Source organism: Neofelis nebulosa, chromosome 2 (genome assembly GCF_028018385.1).
Source record: "Neofelis nebulosa isolate mNeoNeb1 chromosome 2, mNeoNeb1.pri, whole genome shotgun sequence".
Taxonomy (NCBI): Eukaryota; Metazoa; Chordata; class Mammalia; order Carnivora; family Felidae; genus Neofelis; species Neofelis nebulosa.
Window position 1 is genome coordinate 180,596,247 of NC_080783.1, and position 15,614 is coordinate 180,611,860.

A 15,614-nucleotide genomic window follows, 5' to 3' on the forward strand; every position below is an offset into this window, starting at 1 on the left:
GCTGGGTATTGTAAGTGATGAATCACTGAATCTACTTCTGAAACCAATATTGCACTGTATATTAACTGACCAGAATATAAATAAAAAAAAAAAAGAAAAAATTTGTGTGCCTGTTTAATGTCTCTCCCACTAGTTCTCTTGTAATTCCCAGTATCTTTATTCTCAGTACCTGGCACATATTAGGAGCTCAGTTTGTTGGTTGAAGGAATAAATGTATGCCTTGATATTTATTTATATAAATAAACACACACCATATCTCTTACCGTATCTCTACAGTCGGGTCAACTATAAGATTTAGAGGGCTCTTTCTAAAGGGAAAAAAATAACGGGTCACACTTTATTATTATTTTTTAAGATTTTATTTTTTAATCTCTACACCCAACATGGGACTTGAACTCACACCCCCAAGATCAATGCTCCACTGACTGAACCAGCTGGGCACCCCCAGGTCACACTTTAGATATGGCCTCTCTTTGTTCCCAGCTATAAAATTCTAATTACTGGCTGAATCTGAAGATTCCTTATTTATGATGTTATTGCTTTGGTAAGTAAAAACAAACAAAACACCTTCAAAATAGACATGTCACTTCAGGTATTTATTCAACAACAAACATTACTGACTGCTTCACAATGTACTGACTGGGAAGCTAAGCTGGGGGCTGGATATACAAGAAAAAACATTTCCTTGAAGGAGGGAAGTCCAGAGGAGTTCTTAGCTTAAAAACTGATAGATGATCATCCTGAAAAGATGTATGAAAATAAACTGGAATATTTGAACAATATTTTTTCAATTTTATCTCATCTGCTGCCCTAGTTTAGGTTTTCATCATCTCCTGCCTGAATCATTGCACTTACCCTTCCCAACTCCTTATTCTCCTACCCTGCATTATTTGTCAGAGCATTCATTGTTTTAAAAATATATCACTGATTTTATTCTGTCCCCCCACCCCCCATTATCATTAGCATGCAAACCCCAGGGGCATCTGGCTGCCTTAGTTGGGAGAGCATGCCACTCCTGATTTCAGAGTATTGAGTTGGAGCCCCACCTTACAGATGTAGAGTTTACTTTAAAAAAAAAAAAAAAAAAAAAAGCCAGCCTGATAAAGACAAGGATTTTTGTTTGTTCCTGATTGCATTCCCTGTGTCTGGAACTCAGGCGGCCTAGAAACATTTAAATACCTTTAACAGCCATGAAATGAATCCCTCCCTCTGCTTGGTCTTTCTCCATTCATTTATACAGATTTATTCCCTTTGAGGATCTTTTGACTCACGGTGTCAGTATATTGTACTTCATTAACATGGCAGTTGCTTTTTATTTTCCAAGTATGTCTGTTTCAGTCACAGTTTAGATGATGGCCCACCAACCATTACAAGCAGAAAAAACTTTGGAAAAAGGTACTTCAGAGTAGTAGCCAGGGAAGCTGTGGCTACTTAATTAAAGTTAGCTGAACATAATGCTGTGGACTCTAGGCTGTGGGGTAGCTAATGTTCTCGCATGGAAGAATGAGCACACTGGTCTTTCAAGCACTTTCTTAGGCTCTGAGGGCATATAGCACCAAGGTTTGCCTGGCGATAAGGTGAAAAACTTTAACGGCTATCTCTGGCATTCAGCTTTGCTTAGCTCTCTCGCAGCTCCCATCCGGCGGCGAAAAATACTTCCGGCGTTCCGCTTTTTATATGCTGAGTCACAGCCTATGGCTACGCGCCGGCTGTGAAGGGCAGAATACACAAAATATGATCGGAGAAAAAAAACTTGGGAATTCATTTTCTCCACTCGCTTCTCGGTTTTCTCATTAGGGGAATATTTTTCTCAAGGCCGCGGAACATTATTCAGCCTTCCCCTCAAACCTACACACCAGAAACGTCATAAACGCGGCGCAAGCACTTTCTTCCCGTCGTCCTCCGCGCCACTCTCTCCGCCTCTACTTCCTCGCCCCGCCCACCCTAGGTTTCTAGGTGCTCCAAAAATCCGGCCCGGTCGCTTTGGTACTTTTTATTCCCTGTTCCCATTGGTTGTTTGCATGCGCGTGACCTCTCTTCTTCCCTACTGATTGGCTAGAATCAGTAACGACATCGGCGACCGCGAGGGCGGGTGCTTGAGGGAAGCTGGTGTGAGGCAGACCGGATTGGGGGAGGGGTTCAGGCCTGTCCTCCCCAGCGGCTGCGGCAGCACCAGCGCCGGCCGTCGCCGCCTCTAGAACGCGGAGGAGGAGCGGCTGGAGGAGTAGGAGGAGGAGGTGGGCCCAGGCGAGCGGGATGCCCATCGCTCTAGCTTGGTGGTGAATGCTGAGGAGAGTCACGGTTGCTGCAGTCTGTGCCACCGGGAGGAAGTTGTGGTTTGAGGCCGGGCGGGAGTCCGCGGCGCTGTGGAGAATTCGAGCGCGGGGTCGGTGCGAAGACTCGGCTGCTGCCAGACCCTTTCCTACTCTGACCATGCCTGGAAGGAACAAGGCGAAGTCTACCTGCAGCTGTCCTGACCTGCAGTCCAACGGACAGGATTTGGGAGAGAGCGGCCGTGTTGCCCGTCTAGGAGCTGATGAATCTGAGGAAGAGGGACGAAGGGGGTCTGTTAGTAATGCCGGAGACCCTGAGATCGTCAAGTCTCCCAGCGACCCCAAGCAGTACCGGTGAGGGAGGAGGCTTGGACCCGGGAGGAGAGCCGGGTGGGGGCTTCTCTGTTTCTGTCTCCCGAAAGAGCAACAGGGGCACATTTCCCATCACAGGTGCTTCCTTGGGTGGAGGGCAATTAGGGGCTTCCATGTGGTGTCAGCCGGACAAGTGGGAAATCTTGAGTTTCACGAGGAATCAGGATGTCAGAATGGGAAGGGCTCTTGGAGTAATTTTGACATTCGCTAAGAATGGTGGGTTCTCTGAGGAAGACATGCTGGATGGTGAGGGAGTCTTGGTATTAGGTTATGAGGAAAGGTTGAAGGAGTTGGGAATTTTAATTTTGGAAAAGATATTTAAGGGGCATATTATCACTGGCCACAAATAAATAGGTGCCCTTGGTTGAAAGGGGTAAAACTAATGGGTGGAAGTTATAGAGGATAGTGTGGCCTCAGTAAAAGAACTTGGGCGTCATAGTTGGCCTACGATGAAGTGGTTTGTTTCTATGGGTTGTTCTTCATTACTAGAATGTTTGGGTGACCTCTTCCAAAGTGTATTAGAGAGGACGTAGGTCTGAGTTGTGTGAGTCATAGAAGTCTTCTGAGGTTTCTTTTAATTCTGAAATTGTCTGCTTTTTGTTTTATGCCGGAATCCTCTAAACATCTACCTGAATATTTCTTTCAGAGGTAGCTTATTTCATAGAATGTGTGATGTATTTTAAAGAGAGATCATATTGTCCAACAACTTCATTTTCCAGGTTGAGGAAATTGAGATCCAGAGAGTTGGCTTCTTACTTAGAATTACACTGTTAACTACAACTGATATAAAAACCCTGTCCATTTGACACCAAATCCAGTGCACCATTTACTGATTTTTATAGAGTTCTTGCTCCTATTGAGTTGAAAGGTGAAGGATTCTAGGTCCCAATTTGTTAGAAGCCTCTACAGTGTTAGAACAGGGAAGAACCTTGGAGGTAATCTTTTCCACTCCCCATCACTCCCATTGGACAGATGACTGAAACAGGTGATTTAGCTTCTAGTTTAAGACTGGCCACATTTCTCCTTTAGCTTCAAGTCTAGAGATTAACAGTACACAATTCTTTGTACTATTTTTTCCAGGCTGCAGGGTCAAGAGATCTTTATGGATGGGCTAAATATTTTTCTCATCAAAGATGTGTTTGCATTAGTAATATGTGAATGAGCAAATTGAAACCTTGATTAAAGGTGCTTAGTTTTCTAGATTAAATGTTCAGTAATAGCTTCAGTTTTTTTAGCCTACGTAAAATTACATATTAACAGCTAATGTTTAAAGAATATACACCATGTGTCAAATACTGTTCTGCTTTAGATATGTTATTTCATTTAATGACCTATTTTGGCAAATTTATTTGACAAATACTAAAGTCTTGTGTGCCACGCACTGTGCTATCTTAAATCTTTTCTAAAACTTGATTGGATATAACTTAATTTTATTCTCAGTGCTGGGCATACAAAAAAAATGAGTAAGACAGCCTTTGTGTTCAGGGAGCTTCCAATGTAGAAGAGGGACACACACATGTTAAAAAAAAAAGTTAGGGGCACCTGGGTGGCTCAGTTGGTTAAGCGGCCGATTTTGGCTTAGGTCATGATTTCGTGGTCCATGAGTTTGAGCCCCGCATCGGGCTCTGTGCTGACAGCTCAGAGCCTGGAGCCTGCTTTGGATTTTGTGTACTTCCCTCTCTCTGCCCCTCCCCCACTCGTGCTCTGTCTCGCCCTGTCTCTCAAAAATAAATAAATGTTAAAAAAAAAAAGCTAAAATTAGGGTGCTAAAAATTTATAGAAGCCATAATGGAAGTATATGTTTTATATACTAAGGAATAATATAAGGAGTTGTAAACTGCATTTAGGGAGAAAATTAGGAAAGATTTAAAAGAAGAGATAATACTTAAGAAGAATTCTTTGAATATATTGTATTTCTATTTTGATGTGGTCCTTTGTCAAATCATTTTTCTTCTTACTGTCTCGTTTTTCTTATTTTAAAGTGAATGGGGGTTGATTAGTACAGGTATTTTCCAGTGACTTTCTCCTTTCAAAAGAGCAAGTCCGCTTTTATCTCTAATATACTGAAAGTTTCAATTAGACTTCTAAAGAAAAGATTTTGTTACTTAAAAAAAAAGGTGGAAGACTTCAGTGCTAGATGATCTTTAAAGACTTATCCAACCTAAAGTGAAATTCTGTGAATTTTTGTAGCCAGAAACAGACATGAAGCATCTGCAGCCCAGAGAGCTGAATTATCCTTCTAGGACCCTCTCAGATGTCTTCTCTGTGAAGTTTTTATATGTAGCACCAATCCCTCCTTTAACTGTATTTCAGTAGGATTTTGTACATCGTTTGTTACAGTACATATCCGTCTTATTATATGTCTTTGGAATGTGTGAATAAGCACCAGAGGCAGACCTGATTAAAGGATTATTAGGGTGAAATAATGCCTAGAAAGATTTGCTTACCAACCCGCACTTATTAAGTAATAGCCTGTGGAATTTTACTTATGTATATGTGTAATTTGTATTTAGCTTTTGTGAAATGTTAAACATACCTACAGGACATCTATTCTGTTTTTTTTTTTTTTTTTTTTTAGGGATCTGTATAAGTGTTTAGTAAATGTTGATTTCCTTATTTGGAAGAATTAAGGGACTTCAAATTGGGAACTACTGTTTTTTTTTAATGTTAATTTATTTTTGAGAGAGAGAGACAGAGTGCTAGCAGGGGAGGAGCTGACAGAGGGAGACACAGAATCAGAAGCGGGCTCCATCCAGGCTTTGAACTGTCAGCACAGAGCCCTACTGGGGCTCGAACTAAAATGTTTCTTTTGGAAATAAGATTTAGCATTAAAAAAATTCTCTAGTCCATTAAAAAGAATTCTAATTCTTCTAGACTTTTGGTAGAGTTAGGGAGCAGATACTGAAGCACAAATGCATTAAATGTAAGAGGTGCTAGCATGTGTAAAGTATGGCATTTTTAGTCCTTTGTGTATCTAGTCTTCTGTCACTAGTTATGTGACCTTGGGCACATTAATCTAAGGCAGAGGACCTTTAAGGACACAGAAGAAAAGCAGCCCATAAACCACTGAAATTGAAAAGGAACAGTTAGAAAGGAGAAAAACTAGATGATAGTGGGTTTTTTGTTTTTTTTTAAATGAAGAGCAGTAGAAAATGCTTTATGCAAAGAATGATCATTGTTAGATTATTCTGAGAAGTCAGGTACTATAAGAACTGAGAAAAATCTTTTTTTTTTTTTTTTTTTTTTTTTTTTTTTGAGGTTTATTTTGAGACAGAAAGCATGAGTGGGGAAGGGGCAGAGAGTGAGAATCCCAAGCAGGCTCTGCACTAACAGTCTGGTGGTTCGAACCCATGAACCAAATTGTGAGATCATGACCTGAGCCGAAGTCGGACACTAAATCGACTTGAGTCACCCAGTGCCTCAGGAACTGAGAACAATCTTGTGGAGACCCAAGAAATTATTTGTTCCTGGTGACAGCTGTTTTAAAGGAATGATAGGGAGGCAGAAGCTAGACTTCATGGAGTCACAAGGTGAGACATTTTAGATAATGAGATAGACATTTTTAAAGAAGTTTGGTTTTAAAGGGGAGGGGATGAGAGAAAATTTTAGGATAAAGTATTATATGGGGTGAAGGGAGAATTTTTTTCAAGGCAGAAGAAACTTGAGAATGTTTATTGCCTGAGGGAAAAAAAGAATCAGAGAGGGAGAGGTTGAAGGTACAGGAGATAATAGAAGGAACAAAATCCTTACATAGTAGTGAGGAGACGGGATCAAGAATATTCACAAAGCGATTGGTTTAGAGAAGAGGAACACAAAATCTCTTCACTGAAAATGGAGGAAGGTGTAATGAGTATGGATGCAGGCAGTTAGGTGCTGAAAGCATTCTTGCTTTATAGATTTTTTTGTTCTGTAAAGTAAGCGTTGAGGTTTACTTAAGTGATTCTTTTAAGAGTTGTAGTGGGAAACAGGAATCCTTTAGTGGTGAAGGTTGAAATAGCTAATGAGAATGGGTGAGGTGTATTTGGGAAATACTAGGAGAAGTTGTGGGTTCTTGAGCATGAAAATGACGTAAGTAAACCAGTGTTTTAAGATGAATCTGAAGATCAGATCCATAGGATGTGGCAAGACTGGTTTAGGAGGTAATTATAATTGTGTATTGAATGGTGTTTGAATGGTGTGCACTGATATAAGATACTAGTCTTTCTTTAGTTGATGTATTCTATTTTTTACTTTTTTTTCCTCTCTCGTTGTTAACTCAATTTAGCTAGGCTAAAACCAGTGAATATGGAGACTATGTCTTGTTCACTTAGTGTCCAGCACATAGTAGGTTCTCAGATAATATTTGTAGAATGTACAAATGCATGAGTGCTCATATGCTAGGTGTTTTCATGGAACTCATGGGGATATTCTGCCAGAAATTTTTTAGATTAAATTTGTATCCTGGCCATGGGTGCCTGGGTGGCTCAGTCAGTTAAGCCTCCGACCCTTGGTTTCTCCTCAGATCATGTTCTCACAGTTTGTGGGTTAAAGTCCTGTGCTGACATCTCAGAGCCTGGAGGCTGCTTTGGATTCTGTGTCTCCTTCCCTCTCTGTCTGCCCCTCCCCTGCTCATGTGCGTGCTCAGTTCTCTCTCTCTCTCTTTCTAAAGGTAAATAAACTTAAAAAATTTTTTTTTGTATCCTGGCCAATTTAAAAACATAATTAGTTGGTTTTCAGGGAAAATAGTATGAATGGGTAGGTTACAGAAGACAAAATGTAAATTATACAAGTAGTAATAATATATGTGATATTGTGTATTTAATTCATGTAGAAGCTTGTGGTGTTTGGCACATAGCACACAGATGTTAGCTATAATGTTCCCAATTACTTTATTATTTTTTAATTTTTTAAAGTTTACTTATTTTGAGAGAGAGAGAGAGAGAGCACAAGCAGGGGAGGGAGCTCTGAGCAGAGCATGATGCGGTGCTTGATCCCATGACCGTGAGATCACAACCTGAGTCGAAATCGAGAATTGGTCACTTGACTGAGCCATCCAGGCACCCCAATATGTTCCCAATTAAATGATGTTTGCAGCATTGTTTGTAATAGCAAAAATTGGTGACAACTTTAATGACCATTAGTGACTAAAGATTAAGTTTTTTATATAATGAAAATCATATATAGCAATAAAAAAAGAAATGGAAACATGTCCTGATATATTGTTGAATGAAAAAAGCTAGTTGCAGACCAAAGTAGGTTGTATAATTCTTTTTTTTTTTTTTTAATGTTTGTTTATTTTTGAGACAGAGGGAGACAGAGCATGAGTGGGGGAGGGGCAGAGAGAGAGCGAGACACAGAATCTGAAACAGGCTCCAGGCTCTGAGCTGTCAGCACAGAGCCTGACGGGGGCTCGAACCCACAGACGGTGAGATCATGACCTGAGCCGAAGTCAGATGCTTTACCGACTGAGCCACCCAGGCGCCCCTATAATTCTGTTTTTAAAAGGAAAAAATAACACCTCTCATTATATGTTTACCTAAAATATAGTTCTTTATGTTTAGATTTATATAGAAATGGTTAGGAATGATATTCAGTAAGCTTATTTCTCTAGGGAAAGAAAGAAGGAATTTGATTTGGATTATTTACTTTTTAATAATGAAAGAAGATCAGTAAATAAAAGTATTAGGTATTCATTGTAGGAAATTTAAATAACAAAAAAATTTTTTTTTTTTTTAATTTTTTTTTTTTTTAACATTTATTTATTTTTGAGACAGGGAGAGACAGAGCATGAACCGGGGAGGGTCAGAGAGAGGGAGACACAGAATCTGAAGCAGGCTCCAGGCTCGGAGCTGTCAGCACAGAGCCTGACGCGGGGCTAGAACTCACGGACCGCGAGATCATGACCTGAGCCGAAGTCGGCCGCTTAACTGACTGAGCCACCCAGGCGCCCCTAAATAACAAAAAATTTAAAAATTCTTATAATCATTCCATCCAGCATTAACCACTTGCTGCATTTTTATAGTCTTTATTCCTTTGTGCTATGCATTTGTAATTTGTATGTATATTTTTAATTGACATTTAGTTGACATGTAAGTTTCAGGTGTATAACATAGTGAGTTGACAATTCTATGTATTGTGATATGCTCACCATAGTAAGTATAGTTACTGTCACCACACAAAGTTATTACGATATTATTGACTGTATTCACTATGCTGTACTTTTATTCCCCGTGACTTATTTTATAACTGGAAGTTTGTACCTTTTAATCCCCTTCACCTTTTACCTATCCCTCCACCATCTCCCCTCTGGTGATCACTAGTAGTTCTCTTCGAGTCTGTTTTCCTTTGTTGTTTGTTTTGATTGTCAGATTCCATATATAAGTGAAATCATATGGTATTTAAATGTGTTTGTCTGATTTATTTCACCTGTAGGTCCATCCATCTTTTCATGAATGGCAAGATTTCATTCTTTCTCACGACTAATATTCCATCATGTATGTATACCACATCTTTATCCATTCAACTGTCAGTGGATACTTAGGTTGCTTCCATATCTTGGCTATTGTAAATAATGTTGCAGTAAATACAGGGTGCATATATCTTTTTGAATTAGTGTTTTCATTTTTCTTGGGTAAATACCCAGAAGTGGAATTATTGGATGCTGTGATACTTGTATTTTTAGTTTTTGAGGAACTGCTAAACTGTTTTCCATAGTGGTTGCACCAATTTACAGTCTCACTAGTAATGCACAATGGTTCCCTTTTCTCCACATGCTTGCCTTGTTACTCCTTTAGCTATGCTGACTGGTGTGAGGTCATTTCTCATTGTGGTTTTGTGATTAGTAATGTTGAGCATCTTTTTATGTTTCTGTTGGCCATCTGTATGTTTTCTTTGGAAATATGTCTATTCAAGTCTTCTGCCCATTTTTAAAAAAAAAATTCTTACTTATTTTGAGAGAGAGGGAGAGAGTGTGAGGGAGTGCATATGTGTGTGAGCATAGGAGGGGCAGAGAGAGAGAGAGGGAGAGAGAAAATCCCAAGCAGGCTTTGTGCTGTCAGTACAGAACCTACATGGGATTTGATCTCATGAACTGGGAGATCATGACCTAAGCTGAAATCAAGAGTCAGTCGCTTAACCAACTGAAGTCCCATGGTGCGCATTTTTTGCCCATTTTAAGTCAGATTATTTGTTTTTTTTGTGTTGAGTCATAGGAGTTCTTCATATATTTTGTATATTAACCCCTTATTGCATATGTTATTTGCAGTTCTTCCAGTGAGGAGGTTGCCTTTTTGTTTTGTTGATGGTTTCATTCTCTGTGCAAAAGCTTTTTAGTTTGATATGGTCCCAGTTTATTTTTGCTTTTGTTTTCCCTTATCTGGGCAAACATATCCAGAAAAATATTGCTAAGGTTGATGTCTAAGCGATTACTACCTATGTTTTCTTTTAGGAGTTTTATGGTTTCAGGACTTAAATTTAGGTTTTTTAATCCATTTTGAGTTTACTTTTGTGTATGGTGTAAGAAGGTGGTTCAGGCCCATTCATTTTCATGTAGCTGTCCAGTTTTCCTACCACCATTTATTGAAGAGAATTTCTTTTCCTCATTGTAGATTTTTGCCTTCTTTGTCATAGATTAATTGATCATGTAAGCATGTATTGGTTTATTTCTGGGCTCTCAATTCTTTTCCATTGGTCTATGTGTGTATGTTGTGCCAGTACTATACTGTTTTGCTATACATTTAAAAAAATGGTAGGGGCGCCTGGGTGGCTCAGTCGGTTGAGCGAGCAACTTCGGCTCAGGTCATGATCTCACAGCTCGTGAGTTCGAGCCCTGCATCAGGCTCTGGGCTGACAGCTCAGAGCCTGGAGCCTGCTTCAAATTCTGTGCCTCCCTCCCTCTCTGCCCCAACCCACTCACATTTTGTCTCTGTTTCTCTCATTAAAAAATTTTTTTAAAAATGGTATATATTTAACAATGTCGTGAACATTTTCTTACTGTTTTTCGGTATACATACTTTGTCTACCAACAAAGTCGGTCCATTGTGTAGATATACCATATTTAGTCATTACCATTTTATGAGATATTGTCAAATTTTCTTTACCTAAGAAGCCTCTTTATTCCCTACAGAGTCCTTTGCGAATGAACCCAGTCCTAATGAGTTTGGTAGATATGTAGGGTAACCTCTGGTGACCTTGTCTGTTTCAAAGATGATCTGTAATTGGGAGAACTGGCAGACAAGGCGATTGGTTTATTCTGGGACTTCCACTCTGACATAGGTCTCATAGTCATATTGTTTTCCAGAATGAAGTCAGTCCAACTCACAGGAAACTGAGTATAGTCTATTTCTAGTATTTTGGGGGAGGGGAGCATTGGAAGGCTCAATTATATGGTTGGACCAGAATTTAACTGTTTTCGCGAGGGTTGGAAGTAGATTGTAATTTGAAAAGTTATTTCATATATATATCACTACCATCAACAGTAATCTTCCTTCTAATAATAATAGCTGGTATTTGTTAAGTGCCTACTATATACTAGGTCCTATTCTAAGGAGTTTATGTAGATTATCTCACTTAAATTTTTTTTTTTTTTTAGCGTTTTTTTATTTTTAAGACAGAGACCGAACATGAATGGGGGAGGGTCAGAGAAAGAGGGAGACACAGAATCTGAAACAGGCTCCAGGCTCTGAGCTGTCAGCCCAGAGCCTGACGCGGGGCTCGAACTCACGGATGGCAAGATCATGACCTGAGCTGAAGTCGGACCCTTAACCGATTGGGCCACCCAGGCGCCCTGATCTCACTTAATTTTTACGGTAATCCTATTAGGTAATGCTTTTATTACATGATAGCCTAAAATGCTGTTCTGTGAAAACACATTCTGAACAGGTATTGAGCACTGATTAGTGTAAATGGATTGTGTTCTCATTTGGTTCCATCTAAGCATATTTCTTACCATGGGAGATAAGCTCCAAGCCCGTCCATTTTGGTTTCTTTCTAGTTTCATCTTCTGTTGTGCTGTTTTGTACTCTTTCTTGGCACATGCTATACTCTTAGGTCATATTTGCCTTGTGAGTTGAAGTATTGCCTCCTTTGTGAATCTTATGTATGTGTGTAATCTCTGCACCCACTGTGGGGCTCAAACTGATGACCCCAAGATCAAGAATCGCATGTTTGACTGACTGAGCCAGCCAGGCGCCCCTTGTGAATCCTTTCTCACTCTTTTAGGTCAGTCTTCCCCTCCCACATGTAAGTTATTTACACTCCTGTGTGCCCCTGTAGCAATTTTTTTCAAGCTTTTTTAAATTTTTTAAGTTAAATTTATCTTTACCCCTTATTTTGAAATTTTTGTAGGGAGGGACTTTGTCTCTTTGAGTCTTTGCATGCCTTTTCTTCTGTTACTAATGAATCACATGTCTGTACCTCTTAAGACCCATCTCTTCATTTGTGCACTAGCCCCATCTGCTCTTTGTTGATGCTGTCCATCAATTCCAGCAGTCGTTCCCCTTCCACTCTGCATTACCAGTTTCTCTCTTTTACTGGATCATTTCCACGAGTATACAGATATGTTGTAATCATTCCTGTCTTCAGGGGAAAGACATTTTTTTTTCCACATCCTCTGTGAGCTATACCTTCCATCTACTCAAGTTTCTTGGTTTTCTTTGTAGCAAATCTTGTTAAAAGAATTGTCTACACTTGAAATTTGCAGTTCATCTATTCTCATTATTTCTTTTTTTTGACATAATGTCCATTTTAATTTATATATTTTTTCATTTAATGTGTGATTTATAGCTTTCATTGCCATTAATATGTTCCATACTATCATTTAAAAAATTGAAAAATATTTTTAATGTTTATTATTTTTGAGAGAGAGAGAGAAAGCACGAGTGCATGTGGGGAAGGAGCAGAGAAAGCGGGGGTGAGGTAGTGGGGGTGGACACAGAATCCGAAGCAGGCTCCAGGCTCTGAGCTGTCAGCACAGAGCCCCATGTGGCGCTCAAACTCATGAACTGTGAGATCATGACCTGAGCCGAAGTTGGATGCTTAACTGACTGAGCCACCCAGGCACCCCCCAAATAAATTTATTTATTTATTTATTTATTTATTTATTTATTTAAATGTTTATTTTTTTTTATTTTTTTAATTTTTTTTATTTTTGGGACAGAGAGAGACAGAGCATGAACGGGGGAGGGGCAGAGAGAGAGGGAGACACAGAATCGGAAACAGGCTCCAGGCTCCGAGCCATCAGCCCAGAGCCCGACGCGGGGCTCGAACTCACGGACTGCGAGATTGTGACCTGGCTGAAGTCGGACGCCCAACCGACTGCGCCACCCAGGCGCCCCTAAATGTTTATTTTTGAGAGAGAAGGAAACAGAGCATGAGCAGGGGAGGAGCAGAGAGAGAGAGGGAGACACAGAGTCAGAAGCAGGCTCCAGGCTCTGAGCTCTCGGCACAGAGCCCGATGTGGGGCCCAAACTCATGAACTGCAAGATCATGACCTGAGCTGAAGTTGGATGCTCAACCAACTGAGTCATCCAGGCGCCCCTATTTAAAAATTTTTTTGAAATGTTTTTATTTATTTTTGAGAGAGACAGAGTGGGAATGGGGGAGGGGCAGAGAGAATGAGGGAGACACAGAATCTGAAGTAGGCTCCAGGCTCTGAGCCGTCAGCACAGAGCCTGACGCAGGGTTGGAACTCACAAACTGCTAGATCATGACCTGAGCCAAAGTCGGACACTTAACCGACTGAGCTACCCACGTACTCCCCCCCTCCCCCCCCCCCCCCAATTTTTTTTTTTAATTGAGGTATAGTTGACACTCCCATAATTTCTTGAACTCAAGAGTGGTCTTTTGCCACTATTGCTATATCAAAACAGCTGTTTTCAAGATCACCAATATCCTTTACAGTTGAGCCGTTCTCAAGTTCTTATCTTTCTTGGCCTTTCAGTATCATATGACATGGTTAATCATTCTTTCCTTCTTGAAATGCTTTTTTCAGATGGCTCCCAGGTCAGTCAGCACTGTTCTAGTTCTCTTTCTGCCTCACTTGAAGGTTCCTTCTTATCTCCTTGACCTCTAAATTTTGGAGTACCGAGGGCTCAGTTCTCAGACCTCTTCTTTTCCCTGGCTACCTTTGCTCCCTGCGTTATCTCATCCAATTTCATTGGCTTTAAATAGAACCCTGTATAAAATAACAATTTTACTCAGGTTCCCAATCCCTATACCCTTTCTCATGGTTATGTTTCTTCATAGCACTTATTGCCACTTGATATACTATATATTTACTGGTTTGTGAGAGCAAGGAGTCTGTTTTGTTCACTGCTGAATCCCCAGTGCCTACAGTAGTACCTGTCTCAGCCTTGCTTCCATCTCTGACTCTTTCATCCTTTTCTCCTCTGCTCTGATTGTTATATAAAGATAAGTTTTTCAGTCTTTTATCATTTTATTTCTTGCTTTTGTTTCAGATAAAAAATTTTTTAAAAAAAATAAAACCATACTGCAGTGCCTGGGTGGCTCAGTCGGTTAAGTGTCCGACTTTAGGTCAGTCATTATCTCAGTTTGTGAGTTCTAGCCCCGCGTTGGGCTCTGTGCTGACAGCTTAGAGCCTGGAGCCTACTTCAGAATCTGTGTCTCCCTCTCTCTCTGCCCCTGCCCCGCTCATGCTCTCTCAAAAATAAACATTAAAAAAAAAAAATTAAAAATAAAAGAAATAAAACCATACCAATACAGTTGAAGCTCTTTATAACTGCTTCTCTCATTTCATTCCCTACCCTCTTTTCCCAGTATTAACCATTATCTGAATTTGATAAAATTCATTCCTATATATATTGTTATACTTTTTATCAAATGTACATTTATCTGTAAACAGTATATATTCTTGTTTTTGCATGTTTTAAGACATAGAAATAGAAATTGTCATATTAGATGTCTCAGAACCTGCCTTTTTTTTTCCTTTGGTTTAGCATTGCTTTTGAGATTTATCAGTGCTAATAAAGTGTAATACTCTAGTTATTAATGGTAAATGCTCTTTAGTAATATCTTGTATGAATATATCATAATTTGTCTGTTTTCCTATTATTGGTCATTTAGATTATTCCCAGGTTTCTGTTATTTTTTTTATGATTATGCCACAATTTATCTTTTCTCTGATTGTTGGACATTTAATTTGTTTCTAGTGTTCAGTGAACATTTTTTCTTTTTCTCTTTTGAGAGAGGGCACAAGTGAGCAAGGACAGAGAGAGAGAGAGTCTTGTGAGGGGCAGAGAGAGAGAGAGAGAGAGAGAGAGAGAGAGAGAGAGAATCCCATGAGAGGCAGAGAAAGAGAAGCAGCGTTCACCCGAAGCAGGGCTTGAGCTCACTGGATGTGGAATTCAAACTCTCCAACCGGGAGATAATGACCTGAGCCAAAGTCAGATGGCTTAACTGACTAATGACTAAGCCCCCTAGGTGCCTGTTCAGTGAGCATTTTTATACATGACTCCTTGGGCACACATTTGAGAGTATATATACCTATAAGGGAAAAAGGGTTGTTTTTTTTTTTGTTTTTTTTTTTTTTAATTTTTGAGAGGGGATGTGAGTCTGGGAGGGGCCGGGGGGCGGGCACAGATAATCTGAAGTGGTCTGCACACTGACAGCAGTGAGCCGGATATAGGGCTCCAACCCATGAATCGGGAGATCATGGCCTGAGCCGAAGTTGGAAGCTCGACCAAGTGAGCCACCCGGGTGCTCCTCTCTTTTTTTTTTCTTCCCTGAAACAACTTGTTTTTTACTAGATGTTTCCAAAATACTCTTCTAACTGGTTGTACTGTTTTATTTTACATTTATGCCAATAGAGCATTAGTGTTCCTGCTTTTATAGCGTTTCCTACCAACTCTTGATATTGTTAGATTTAAAAATTATTGAGGGGCTCCTGGGTGGGTCAGTCAGTTAAGTGTCTTCAGCTCAGGTCACGATCTCCTGCACATGAGCCCTGTGTCAGCGTGGAGCCTGCTTGGGATT

At 40.0% G+C, this 15,614-nt stretch overlaps 1 protein-coding gene across 3 annotated transcripts in view; it reads left to right on the forward strand.

Annotated features, from left to right (window-relative positions):
- Positions 1–2,103: 2,103 nt before the first annotated feature.
- The window catches only part of NRDC (nardilysin convertase), a 102,606-nt gene continuing 89,095 nt past the window's right edge, over positions 2,104–15,614 (forward strand). The window contains exon 1 of one of the 3 annotated variants that reach the window (XR_009252045.1): positions 2,104–2,627. Coding sequence is in view for 2 of the 3 variants with exons in the window: in XM_058696021.1 (XP_058552004.1) it covers positions 2,284–2,627 (344 nt within the window). In the remaining variant the exon portion in view is untranslated. The remainder of the gene's footprint in view (positions 2,628–15,614) is intronic. The other 2 variants (XM_058696021.1, XM_058696028.1) reach the window with 2 other exon arrangements.